The 13,805-nt window shown below is 45.4% G+C and overlaps 1 protein-coding gene across 1 annotated transcript; it reads left to right on the top strand.

The window, feature by feature from the left end:
* Nucleotides 1-691: 691 nt before the first annotated feature.
* On the top strand, nt 692-3,011 carry PSENEN (presenilin enhancer, gamma-secretase subunit). Its single transcript, XM_007430561.3, has 3 exons — nt 692-923; nt 2,361-2,465; nt 2,642-3,011. The coding sequence occupies exons 1-3, from the start codon at nt 863-865 to the stop codon at nt 2,779-2,781; spliced, it is 306 nt and encodes a 101-aa protein (XP_007430623.1). The 5' UTR covers nt 692-862; the 3' UTR covers nt 2,782-3,011.
* Nucleotides 3,012-13,805: the final 10,794 nt, after the last annotated feature.

Raw genomic sequence — 13,805 nt, 5'->3', positions numbered from 1 at the left:
TGGACTTTTTGCGTAAAAAAGGAAATGATTTTGTGACTTATGGTTTTGGTGCTTAGAAGGAATAGGTTATAGCAGTGTTTCTCAACCTTGGCAGCTTGCAGATAGGTGGACTTCAACTCCCAGAATTCCCCAGCCAGCAAAGCTGGCTGGGGAATTCTGGGAGTTGAAGTCCACCTACCTTCAAGCTGCCACGGTTGAGAAGCATTGGGTTATAGAAAGAAGGGAATTATGATGTAATCTTAGAAAGCTTTGATTAGAATTGTATATATAATTGCTGAGAGGAAGATCGGAAGCCACTTCATATATATTTGTTCGCATTTTCTGTTCTTTTCTTTTTCCTGCCTTCATTTTTTTTTGCCTCTGCTTTTTCCCTCCTTTCCCCATTCACTTTACTTTTTCTCTGTGAAAGTATTCCTTACTGCGCACCTAACACCCTTCAAGAAAAACCATCAGAAGCCGACCAGCCTAGGGGCTGCTGTGTTCGTCTGAACCTGGTTTGGGGGCGGCGGCTGCTGCGCCTCTTGGCTCGGGCGTGCTGGGCAAGCCCGGAGAACGGGAGCCCGGGGTGACCCCCGCGCCGCATGCCCGCCTGCCACGCCTCCAGTCGCTGGCGGGGCGCTTCGCGGCGACGCGCGGACTACAGCTCCCAGAGTTCCTGGCGGCGGGGAAGGGAGGGGTGCGGCGGGGCGGGGCTTTCGGCCCGGAAGGAGCTGCGCAGGGAGGGAGCGGGGCTCCGGCGCGCGGGCGTTGGGAGAGCCGAGCGACGCGGGTCCGGTCCGGTCCTTCTAGCCCCGCACCGTCTCCAGCGCGGGGCCTCCTTTCCTCCTGTCTTGGGACTGGGGGGCCGCCAGCCGCGGGCACCATGAACCTGGAGCGCGTCTCCAACGAAGAGAAGCTAAACCTCTGTCGGAAATACTACCTGGGTGAGCCGGTGCTGGCGGGTCCGGCGCAGCCTGATTGGGGGGCGGGGGGAAGAGCGGCCTTGGGGGGCCCGGCGGCCCCTGGGACGCAGCCCTCGGTCTCTGCGGGGCGCCAGGTGTGGTGGGACCGGGGTCCTTTCGAAAAAAGGGGTCAATGGGCAGGGTGCTCAGCGCTCCTCTCGGAAGTGGGTCGGTGTTTCTCACGCTGGGCCACTTTGAGAGGGGCGGACTTCAACTCCCAGAATTCCCCAGCCAGCGTGGCTGGGGAATTCTGGGAGTTGAAGCCCACCCCTCTCAAAGTTGCCAAGTTTGAAGAATACTGGTGTAGCTCAAGCAGCCAAAGTATAAGGAAAATGGACTCTGACCATTTGTATACGTGACTAGATCCAAATGAAGTAAAATCTCCGGCTCTTGGAAACTCTTTTTTGAGGGGAATATATTTCCCCTGGCTGGCTGGCTGGCTGGCTGGCTGGCTGGCTGGCTGGGGAATTCTGGGAGTTGAAGTCCACACCTCTTAAGTTGCCCTGCTTGATAAACACTTCTCTGAAGTATAATTTAGTATTTGAAAGGACTGGAGGGATTTAACAGGTTGGTTTCCCTACCTAATAAGTTCTTTTCCAGGTAGGGAAACTAACCTGTTAAATTTTGATTGGCACTTACGAGATTTTTATCCTGCCTTTATATCTGGACAACTCTAGGCAGTTTACATTCTTAGTGCTCTTCCCTCCTATTTTCCCTGTAACCACAACCTTGTGAGGTAGGTTGGGCTGAGAGAATGAGACTGGCTCAAAGTCCCCCAGCTGGCTCTTGTGCCTAAGAGAGGACTGGAACTCACGGTTTCCCGGTTTCTAGTCCAGCACTTTGGCCCCTACACCAAACTCACGAGAGTTATTTTGCTATTTTAGGCTTCCTCACGCACTCTCAATTTTCAGGTGATGGACAAAAAACATTAAAACGGGGTGTAGCGAGAAAAAAGTTGCACACAATTTCAACTTTGGGTGTCCAGGAATCTTAAAAAGACCCTGACTGGGCTTATGCCAGGGAGATCTGTGTGGAGATCCCCACAGCTTGTCACAACTTGGTTGCTCACTCTGGATCTGTTGCCCTTCTTTTAACCTCATCCACCTCTGTAGGCTGTGGTGGTGAGAATGTGGAGCGAGCTGGGTCGTGGTTGGGGGGAACAGATCTAAACTTAGGGAGCTAAGGAGTGCAGGCATCTGGAAATATACCCAGTGGAAAACAAGGGACTGCGGTTCAGACACCCTTTACCTCCTTTCTGAAATGGTAAGTTGTTTTTGAATAGGAAAAGCAATCAGGACAAATGGACTCTTGATGTTTGAGACTTCTTACAGCCCTTTAGAAAATCTTTTTCCCCCACCATCTCTGGAAAAAAATTCTAACAGGGTGGTTGGTGGGTAATGTCTTTCTTCCCTTCTTTAGGTGGCTTTGCTCTGCTCCCTTTCCTGTGGCTGGTGAATGTTCTCTGGTTTTTCCGAGAGGCCTTTTTTGCACCGGCGTACACTGAGCAGCTTCAGATCAGGCGCTGTGAGTTGCCCGTGGGGTTGGGGGGGAGAGGGTAACCTAGTATGTACAGTATTTCCTAAGTCAAAAGCCCTGGCCAGCCCCCAGTTCTTGATGAGGAGCTGGGAGGGGGGAGAGAGCATTGAAGAAGGAAAGGAATACTTGATATTTTCTGCTCCTTTCTTTCCACCTCTTCTCAGATGTCCAGCGGTCAGCCTTAGGTCTCCTTTTCTGGGTGATTGTGCTCACAACGTGGATCAGCATCTTCCAGGCACGTCGGGCCGAGTGGGGTGAACTTGGTGACTATCTTTCCTTCACCATACCGTTGGGCATCCCCTGATACGCCTTGTTCCTTGAGATCATCAACATGGAGCTTTGCATTTTACTGCTGGACTCCTTGAATAGCTACCTGGCCACTGTTTTCCTAATTTCTCCTTTTCATGGAACCCAGGATGGGATTACACTGTGGTAAACTATGGTGGGGCCACCTCTTCTCTATGGTCCCCTGAATCATCACCTCTGGGTCTCCTTGACTACAAAAGATGATCAATAAACATATGGTGATCTGTTCCTGCTGGCTTTCAGTGTGATGGTGTTGTGAGAAAGTGCTAGGTGGTGTGGGAAGAAAACCTCTTGGTCAAAACAGGTGTCTGACTAGTGCATGAACTTCATGCTGCTTCTTTGTTCTTGACCAGTGATATTCTTTTTCGTGGTGTTGTAACAAGCTACATGGCTTGAATGTGGATTCAGAGGGCTCTACTCAATGCTAAATTGTTCCAGACTGATTGAGGCTTGAAGAGTTTGCTTTCTCATCTACTTTGGTCCATCACACTTTAAAAAAGAAGTAAAATGTTTATCAATATATCATCTTACTGATTGTAGCTCAGTTTGGGGGCTAGCTAAGGATTGTAGGAGGCTAACCCCTTTGGAAGGTACCAGACTGAAAAAAGCCACGATCAGATAGTGTTCTCACAATCTGTGTAACTTGATTATTGAATTATCCCACTTCTTAACTACAGGATCCTCAACCGTAAATTAGCCAAAGGCCTGGGTTCATACAATATGCTAAGCCATTAAAAAAGTCTAACAAAGGATAAAATTATCTAGACTTTGCAAGTTGCATGAATGCATGTGTTAAATCTTTAACTGACCTGCAAGTTGAGGAGTACAATGAACATAAGAGGACAATTTGCCTAACTGGCAGTTTGTAGAACTCAGAAATTTCTATGCAGCAATGGGTAGCTTATTACTATAGTTTTTTTTATCCCACCTTTTTATATATGTAACTCAAGGCGACGAACATACCTAATGCTCCTGCCTTCTCCTATTTTCCCCACCACAACAACCCTGTGAGGTGGGTTGGGCTGAGAGAGAGGGACTGGCCCAAAGTCCCCCAGCTGGTTTCTGCACTTAAGGCAGGCCTAGAACTCACCGTCTCTTGGTTTCTAGACCAGCACCTTCACCACCGCACCCATCTGGCTCTCTTCAGTTGTAGTTATACCTAATATGGGGAGAAAAGCAGCAACGGGCAAGAGTTAGAGGGCAGACATATCTCTTGTGTGCTTCTGCTTTATAAAAATTACATTGAGCATATTTTAGCATTTTCATTATGGTTTTCATGTGGTTCCTGCCTTGGTTTTCATTATGGTTTCCTGCCTTGGGGTGGTAGAGAATTGCGCTGCTAATATCTTGCAGTTGTGATTTGAAGGGATTGGAAAATCCACAACAATTTACATCTGAGAGCCCTAGGTGGGTTTTGCTTGCTCATAGATGCTTAAGGGGTCAAAAATGTGATGCTGCGTTGGCAAACTGCCATACTTTTTGCACTAAAGGGCAGCCTTTGGGTGTGTGTATGTTTGCTGTTTTAAGTAAAGACAAACGACAAGAAAGGAAGATAGTTCTATTTTTGCAGATTGATTCAGTTCTGGGAGCTGCAAACAAAATTCCTATTCCTCTCCCACCACAAATCTCCCTGGCATGTCCTTTTTAAAAGCATAACGTGCTGGCAATCCAAAGGCAACCGAGATGGTAGCGCTCTGATTTTCACTCCCTCACTTCCAAGCTACCAAACCAAGTGATTCATAAAATGACAAAAATGGGCTTCTGCCAATGCAAAATTAGGGCCAGGGTGGCTATAATCTGAGTTTAACTTTTGGAGAAAAACTGAGAACAACAGTGAGAGAAGCAGCAGTGCTGCAAAATGAGTACAGCTGTATCACAAATACCGGCAGGGTGTAATTTTCTCATTTGCAGTGTGTGTGTGTGTGTGTGTGTGTGTGTGTGTGGCTTTGTTTATGCTAAACCTCTGTGGGAATTGCATTACCGGGTTTGCTTTTCTAATGCACAAAGGTAAGTACTGTAGGAAAAGGCTCTGCTGGCTTCAAAAAAGGAGCCACCCTTAGTTTTTAGCACAATGTGGCCGTCTTTATGGTGGCACAAGGCTTCCTTTGTGCATTCAGGGATTATCATATCTGCTGCGGGCAACGGCAACATTCAGCATGCCTGGGCCGCATCCTGCCAACGTGCTGTAGAATCCTCTGCAAAGCACAGGATCCTCAGAGACCAAGTTAATATAGAATGGGTGCCCTTGAGACAAAGCTAAGAGCATTAATTTAAAAACTGGTTTCCCTAGAATCTTGGATGCACTTTCATTTTTCAACATGGTCTGCTTCCTCCAACATCATTTAAGATGAAGCTTTCCCCACAACAAGTCAGCTCTAACAAAAGCGGGGTATGCTTTAATCCTATTGGCGTTAATGGGGCTCAGATGCTTCCCCGGTATTTTGAATCTGCTTGGTTTTTTTGCAAAAGCTAGGAGTGAGCATGAGCGTTTATGCTGATGCTAAGATTTTCAGGAATCCATAGCCTGTGCAAAATTCTGGAACTTTGTGAGATTTTTCAGAAGTCGGGGGAAATTTTTGATTGGTAGGCAAGAGCTTAATGTTTTATCCTCTTCCCTCCCACCCCTGCATGAGGAAAAGTGTGAGCTGGAAATCTGCGTGGATGCGCTGGTATTTCTGACGTAGGCCATCGCTCTGATATCACTATTTGGCATTCTTCCCATTGTGAAGAACAGAAAGAGACTCAGCACTGATTTGCTGTAACATCACTAGGATGGAGGAACTGAACATATGATTTATCCAATGTAATATTATCCACTGACAATACTGACTAATTGGGCAATAATACCCTAAGTGGGTAATGTGATTTCTAGTTCAACATAAATGGGTCAAGTTGATGTACCTAGTAAGTTTTGGCGTAGAGATAGTTCCCAATCATAAATAGCAGTGTCAGCTATTAAACTTCTTGTAAATCAAAGAGATAGTTTCGAGACAGAGCTATGGCATATAATATCATGCTTTATTTCCTTTTAAAATTGAAAGCAACAGAGATCAGTGTTGCATAATTCTAGGCGACAGCAAAAATTATGGCAGTCAATGACCAGTCCATAAAACACGTTACATACATAAAACTGATACTGATTAACCTATTAGGTAAACAGATCAATCCGACAATCTGCTGCACATCTTACATATAACGTGACAAAATCTGGCCACACTTAAGGAAATGAAATCATTTGAATGTGAAAGTGACCAGGATATTTAATTAGGTGTGGGGTTAGCAGCTCACGGCAAGTGTCAGTGTAAAATGGACAGTATAATAAAACAGGTTTGATGGTTTCAATGACTCCTTCACCACATGGGCAAAGTCTGAATTTAAACAGGATGCCTTTGTATCTCCTCTTTAAGACCCCTGATGGAAGCGCTGCAGATTAAGTGACTAAAAATGGGGAAGGTCCATGCTTCTGGTTTTTTGCATTGGAAACTATTAGATGAAAGAAAAAATGTTGGTCCAATAAAAATCAGAAAGACACAGTTAAGGTTTTTTTTTTTCCATTATTTACTCATTGCTGGTTAAATGTCAATATTTCCTTCCACAATAACCCTTTGAAGTAGGTTGGGCTGACACGGCTTCTGTGAGGATGAATTTGGAGCTGGGTCTCCTAGATCTTAATGCAAAACAGTGATTATCACACTCAGACCCAACTGCTTCTAAGTGGGATTGCAGTCGCATGCATTGGACCATAAGAATCATTTAACCAGCATAGCCCTAACGCTCAAGTGTTCTTATTTACATGAGATGGAGGGAGTGACAAACTTCATCTATCTCACAAGGGAAATCCCTGAATTTTGGAACTCTTAACAAAGAAATTGAGGAGGGAGTTCCCAGCCTAATGTACCCGTGCGTAATTATGTCAGTTGAAGTCCACACATCTTCAAGTCACCAAGGTTGGGAAACACTGGTCTACAGTATTTGACCATTTTTTTGATATGGTAGTTTCAAAAGCACATTAAAAAATTACATATTAAAAAATGGCCAAATACTGTAGACCAGTGTTTCTCAACTTTGGCGACTTGAAGATGTATGGACTTCAACTCCCAGCTGGCTGGGGAATTCTGGGAGTTGAAGTCCACACATCTTCACGTCACCAAGGTTGAGAAACCCTGCTGTAGACTGTTTAAAAAATGACTTGGGGCTGGGCTCCCCAATGGAATGAATGCCCAGGCACCCCTGTGCCCACAAATTCCTCCTTTTCTGCCCATCAGACTCTCTGCCCTGACTTCTTCCTTTTAAAAATAAACTTAAATGAAGGGAAAGTGGTACCCTGTAAAATATGCAGGGAATAGAAAGAAGCATGCTATGAAAGACGGGCTGGAGAAGCTAGCAGGGAGCATTTTCACCAATCGGTACATCGTGTCACTGACAATGTCATCCTGTAGCACTGTTTTGCAAAACTGCCCATCATCCCTTCTGCAAATTGAAAACATGCTCCCCAGTCCCCAGATTTGAAGATTCTTGGCTAAGGGACTATTGCAATAGAAAGTGTGTGTGATCTTCTTTCTGTTTTGGATAGATTGAAGGCCCTGAGGGAAGACAGAAGAGTACAAGGACTAGTTAAACCCCTGGAGAAGGCTCAATACACGCTTGGTGACTTGTTCTTAGCATGTTAGAACGGTAAACTGCTTTGGCACAAAGGTAGCGCGTTTTTGCCTGGAACCGTCAATTCAAAATTCATCCGGGGTGTGTTCATCAAGAGTTGGAGAAACCCGTACAAGGATTGTTTGCTTGGCAGTTTAAGAAGAGTGTTTGCTGCAGGGCTGGGCAGAGCAGTATCAGCCCTGTGTGGCTTGACTTGTGGGAAATTGCTTCCTAAGATGCTCCGGCAGGATTTAGGATGAGAAGAAGACAAAATGTGTGCAGTCTGAGAAACAGTGGACTTGTCGTAGAGCTGTTTTTTCCGAAGGGGTAGAAATGGAAGCAGTAACAGACTTCATTTATTTGGGCTCCAAGGTCACCGCAGACGGAGACTGCAGCCATGAAATTAAAAGACGCTTGCTCCTTGGGAGGAAAGCTATGGCAAGCCTAGATAGCATATTAAAAAGCAGAGACGTCACCTTGCTGACAAAGATCCGCATAGTCAAAGCTATGGTTTTTCCAGTAGTAATGTTATGGCTGTGAAAGCTGGACCATAAAGAAGGCTGAGCGCCGAAGAATTGATGCCTTTGAACTGTGGTGCTGGAGAAGACTCTTGAGAGTCCCCTGGACTGCTAGGAGGTCAAACCAGTCAATCTTAAAGGAAATCAACCCTGACTGCTCATTGGAAGGATTGATAATGAAGCTCAAGCTCAGATACTTTGGTCACCTAATGCGAAGAGAGGACTCTTTGGAAAAGACCCTGATGCTGGGAAAGATTGAAGGCAAAAGGAGAAGAGGACGGCAGAGGATGAGATGGTTAGATAGCATCACTGAAGCAATGAGCATGAAACTGAGCAAACTCAGGGAGGCAGTGAAGGACAGGAAGGCCTGGCGCAATATGGTTCATGGGGTCACAAAGAGTCGGACACGACTTAACGACTAAACAACAACAAATTATTTTACAGGCATTTTGCTGCTCTAGATTGAGACCAAACAAAGCTTTTCCCCGGCCTGGAAAAACACCACCCCAATAGCAGGAGCACTTCCTTCCTTTCATTTTTATGTATTTGTACTGAAGTGCTTTTACATTGCCCTTTGATTGCCTTCCCAGCAAGGCTGTCCTCAAGAAAGAAAAAGTAAATGCAAGAAAAAAAGTGAACGGCTCCCAGACCATAAAAGCAGCATCAGACGTCAAGACTGAAACATTGGGAAGGAAAACCCTCCAGAAAATTCTGCTCGCTGTCAAAAAAAAGTAATAAAAGAGGCACCAAACAAACCTCTCCAGGATTTCTTTTCACTGGGGCGGGTGCCATCCGTTAATGCGATTTTCCTGCCGCAAGATCTGCCTCTGAGGGTTGCAACCACATTTCCTGTACTCAGAAGCCATTTCTTACAGTCAGTCAGATGCCAGGGCTGTGTTTGCACCATAGGGACACTTTGGTTAATGTTAATTTTGGTCAGCGTTCTTGTGGCTTAGGGTAATAGATGAACCCAAATGGTTTGGCTCAGTGCTTTAGGCGAGCCTAGAAAAAGATCCAATAACCAGGTTAGGAGTGTTGTGTGAATGCTATCATTTGCTATAACTCAGTTCCCACTGATTATTGGCTCACGCTGACGGATTCCAACAATGACTTGTTATTTCTCTCCTGCTAGTAAATTGTCCCTCATCAAGAGGCTGAAATCTGTGGGCTGAGGAACAGGAACAGGTTGTCATTACAGGTAGTCCTCACTTAACAACCATTCTCTTAACGGCCATTTGAAGTTACAATGGTGCTGAACAAAGGGACTTACAACTGGTCCTCACACTTAAAACCGTCACAGTATTCCCACGATCATGTGATCGCGATTCAGGCACTTGGCAATCAGCTCACACAACAGTTGCAGCATCCTGGGGATCATGTGATTGCCATTTGTGACCTTCCCAGCCGGCTTCCAGCAAGCGAAATCAATGGGGAACTGCATGATTCCCTTAACAACTGCATGATTCGCTTAATGGCCACTGCAAAAAATTCCCATGGCTGGCTGGGGAATTCTGGGAGTTGAAGTCCACCCATCTTAAACCTGCCGAGGTTGAGAAACACTGATTTAGAGTCTCTCCTTGTACCTCCTGGAGTCTCTGCTGAACACTGAACACTGGTGGAATAATGTATCACCATTTGGAGACACAAGGCTGAGAAAATTGGAAGGGAAATCATACAGTTTAACTTTTAACAAACTAAGCACCCCTGAACTTCCACACACACACAAACTCAAGGAAAAATGGCCTGTAGGTTCCTCAATATGTTACATGTAGTCTCTGGTCCATGAAAAGCTGTTCATCCTCACCCCTGCTCCAGTTCCTAGCTCTAAAGTAAATATTCCTGAGCTCATCTGTGTAGTTTTCTCAATACTAATCTTCAGTACAGAAAGATTTTTGTCTTCTCAGTTAAGTCTATAGTGCTGACCTTTTCTAGTGGTCTCCCACCCAAGTATTAGCAAAACCCACCCCTGCTTAGCTTCCAAACCCAGACAGGGTCAGCCATGTGCTACTACCACCTGTGGATGCAGTTCCTAATTAATCCCCAGAGAGAACAAGAATAAAACTTGGTCTGCATCTAAAGGGAAAGAGATGAAGACATGGGTAGCAAGAGATTAGAGAAGATCGGAAAGTATTCGAAGCTTTATTTTCCCAAGGAAACAGGTGGCTCAAATTTTCTTAAGTAGTGAGTAGTGAGTATAACCGAGAAAGCAGTGGGGAGAGAGTGATGGGTGCCCATGTATGAAGGAACTGGGATCTTCTGGATCAGTCTTTTTCAAACTTGGCCACTTTAAGATGTATGGACTTCAATTCCCAGAATTCCCCAGCCAGATAGCTGGCTGGGGAATTCTGGGAGTTGAAGTCCACACATCTTAAAGTGGCTGAGGTTGAGAAACCCTGTTCTGGATGAACAAGATCTTTGTTAGGAAAGAGAAGGAAAGTAGTGGGAATGGTCAACATTTTGCTAGATGTGAGCAGTCCAAATGTTCTGGAATAAGACTAATAAAACCTTGGGGTTTTACTCCCAGTCAGCACATCCAGGCCTTAACCTTATGGTAAACATAGGAGACCATGAGAACAGATTAGCTACTCCTTCATTTGGGGATTCATATTCTGATTTTCCCAGTACAGTAATGTTGAGAGCTTCCTTCCCCAACCTGACCATCCTCTACAATGTCCCAGCCAGCATTATCTCTGCTGGAATTCCAAGAGTTGAAGTCCACCTCTGGAGAGCACCCAAGTTCGAAAATGCTGCTTTATAACAATGGGGAATTGACATAATTGCTAAATTCCAGGTTAGGGCTTGGGGAGGTGAGGAATGTAGAGCGAGAGTAGCCTGTCAACACAGCTTTTGGTTCATGCTTGCTTTCTGCCTCCCTGAAATGTCAGCTTAAGTAGAGAATCTGAACAGCTGAAATGAAGTGTGCTATGACTCGCAGTTCTTTTTATGGGGTGTGCTGGTTTCAGACAATGACAGAGAATTTCTCAGGGAAAGACCAGTTTGATAAGCATGTTGGAAAATTAAAGAGGCAGGGAACAGAAGTTAGCCTAAGGAAGAACCACCAAGGTGTATCTTGACAAACCAGTGAAGCTTCAGTTTTGCATCAGGAGAGCAGAGATGCCTCAGTAAGAACATAGGAAGGAATTTTCAGGATTGAATCAAAGTCCTGGGTAGGATTATGATTCCAACCAGAAACCTTTCTGGCAAGCCGACAGGCTAGGCATGTGCCTAACAGTGTTCTCCTTTTTGCATTCCCAGCAAATGGTACTGGCTGTATTTGCCCACAATGCTAAGCCATGAACTGTGGTTTACAAATACGAAGGTTAACCAAAGAGACCATCTGGATTTATGCAACATACTCAATCCTAAACCCAGATTAACAAAACATAGTGACGGCACTTTGTCAAAATAAATAAACCAACCATATTATGGCTTAACATGATGGCTATTCCCATAATATACTAAGAAAGACTACCATTTCCCACAATACATGGAATCATAACCCACCCAAACTCTTTTTAGCCTGATTTATGGGGCTCCACAAATCCAACCACTGGTTTTGGAGGATACACTTACCCATAGTTAACAATGGTTTATTGAATTAACCCAATTGCCTGGTTTTGCCATAGACGCAGCAATGTAAAACTAAGCAATTATGTGGTTGCTAAGAGTCAACGCCAATTTGATGGCACATAATCAATGTTGTATGAACCCAGCCACACAGTCTTAGGGGCTGGCTTTATGCATCCCTGAGTTATATTCCTTTGGATCTGAAGAAACAGAATTAAATTTCTCAGCAGGAGTCAGCAGGGCTTGGTATGATTCAGAACCTCAAAATATAATTGCCTTCATTCAACCTGCTTAAGTTAGCCGCTGAGTTAACTCATTTAATGTACGAATATACTGAAATATTAAATTAATCCATTGGGTCGGGCCAGCATAACATGCTAAGCTATCACAAAAAAGGAGTAAAATAATTTTAACATTAGTCGAACTTGATACGTTACATTAATGCTGCTACTAGGTCTATTCTTGAACTGGTTAGTCACTGCATGAACATAGATGATAAATTAACATGCATGAGCCAGCTCTGCAGAATGCAGGGTTCCATGAAAACAATACGCCAAGCGTGCTTACACATTTGCAGCAAGCCTCCCCAAATTCTTCTCCCAGGTGGCCCTTGGCATGCCCTGTTTTCTTCCAAGAGAGTCTATCTCACCACCCTCAACACAGAAACTGCTGAAGTAGCTAATTGTGTTGGGCGTGAGACGACTTTGATCAAGACATGTAAGCAACTTCCCTTGCCAGTGGAACACACTTTGTGTGGACTGGGCCTCATCACGATTGAGAACAATCATTCTTCTTATCTTGGTCTTCCAATCATGGGTCATACTGGCTGGGGCAAGGGGAGTTGTAGTCTAACACATCTGGAAAACATCAGGCTGGGGAGGTGAGCGTACTCCAAGACAGCCATCCGGCTCTTGTATTTTTAAAAGGATGGAGGTTTGGGGAGAATGTGGGCATTATTATTATCATTAAAAAACAGCCCTCTGCTTCCTAAAATAAATTCAAAATCCTGTGTTTTAAAGCTGAGTCTTTCTGTGTGGACCTTATTTCTTAAAATGGTTGTCGAGTGGATCCATGTGTTACTCAGTCACGAAAAGCCCATTTTTTTGTCTTGAACATGTTGCTTCTGTTTTATTCCCTTTTGGTTTGTGTTGTTATACAAAGCTTAGAGAGATTCATAAATAAAAACTTGGAATGAAAAGGAAAACACTTCCCATCCCATAATAATTTGCTACACAACTCTGACCTTTCTCAATTAAAGATACTGGCTGGGTCTACGTAACATGCTTAACCTGGTCATGTTACAGATTTACCTATTGTATTAGGACATGTTAGACTTGGTTAATGTTAATCTTGATTAATTTGGGCATGGACTAGGGTGCTGCATGAACCAAGACCTTTGGGCTAGATTATTTATTTATTAAATTTATGATTTACCTATGTGATTCTGGGTGGCACGCACAGTTAAAATAACAAAAACCAAACCCTCAAAACAATTAAAAAGCAAAACTGTTAAAACAGAATTAAAAACTATGAATAGAACAAAAAACATGGGAAAGTTGGTCTCTTGCCTTCTGAAGCTCTTTAAGAAAAGCTGTTTTAAAGAAGTGATGAAATCACGACGCAAAGGCCGGGCCAGGGCTATCTCCACTGACTCACCCACCGGCTATGTGCTACTGTAGATCGAGTTACGGCGACTACGGCTACCAGATATGTGTCGCAATACCCCGGGCGGCCACTAGAGGGCACCATAACCACCTGCTGCCCTCTCGTGGCCGGGCCAGGGCCAGGCCTTCGCGGGAACCGCGCTCCCATTCAAAGCCTGCGTGCGAGGGCCGGTGCTCGATCGTTTCGCAGGTGCTTATTTCGCATTCCTCCCCGGGCATAAATTAACGTCTGAAATGGGCCTGGAAAAGACGAATGACCCCTTTTTCTAATCCCAAATCCAGACGTTCGCAAGTCAGCCCACTTTCATAGATCGGCCGGGCCTTAACTTTTCTACGTGCCCACCTGCGGTCAGACCACCCAACGCTCGCACCGAGCCAGAAAAAGGCAAGGCAAGGCAAAGCTGGACCGCCTGCCCTTCCACGCCCGCCTCCCTTTTTGCTCGCACGCGTCCCGTCCCGTCCCGTCCCGTCCCTGCCGCTTCCAGACGACCGGCTCTCCCGCGGGCGCGCCTGGACGCGGAGGAACTGGGGCGAGCGCGGCCGCCAACGCCTCTGTCCCGAAGCGCCGAAAACCTTCTAGCGAGTTCCAGGCGGGGTGGGCGGGTCCGCGGCGGGTATAAAAGGGGCCGCTCGGG

Source organism: Python bivittatus, unplaced genomic scaffold (genome assembly GCF_059951505.1).
Source record: "Python bivittatus isolate LINGU-HERP-01145 unplaced genomic scaffold, Pbiv_v1 ctg000310_np1212, whole genome shotgun sequence".
In the NCBI taxonomy this organism is placed as follows: Eukaryota; Metazoa; Chordata; class Lepidosauria; order Squamata; family Pythonidae; genus Python; species Python bivittatus.
This window is presented reverse-complemented; position numbering and strand designations above follow the sequence as displayed.

What these genes read in the sequence shown, in the direction of transcription:
- PSENEN (XM_007430561.3), top strand. Translation starts at nt 863, where the DNA reads ATGAACCTGGAGCGCGTCTCCAACGAAGAGAAGCTAAACCTCTGTCGG. An exon ending in CTGTCGGAAATACTACCTGG is followed by an intron (nt 924 to 2,360) that starts GTGAGCCGGTGC and finishes TCCCTTCTTTAG; the next exon opens with GTGGCTTTGCTCTGCTCCCT. An exon ending in GCAGCTTCAGATCAGGCGCT is followed by an intron (nt 2,466 to 2,641) that starts GTGAGTTGCCCG and finishes ACCTCTTCTCAG; the next exon opens with ATGTCCAGCGGTCAGCCTTA.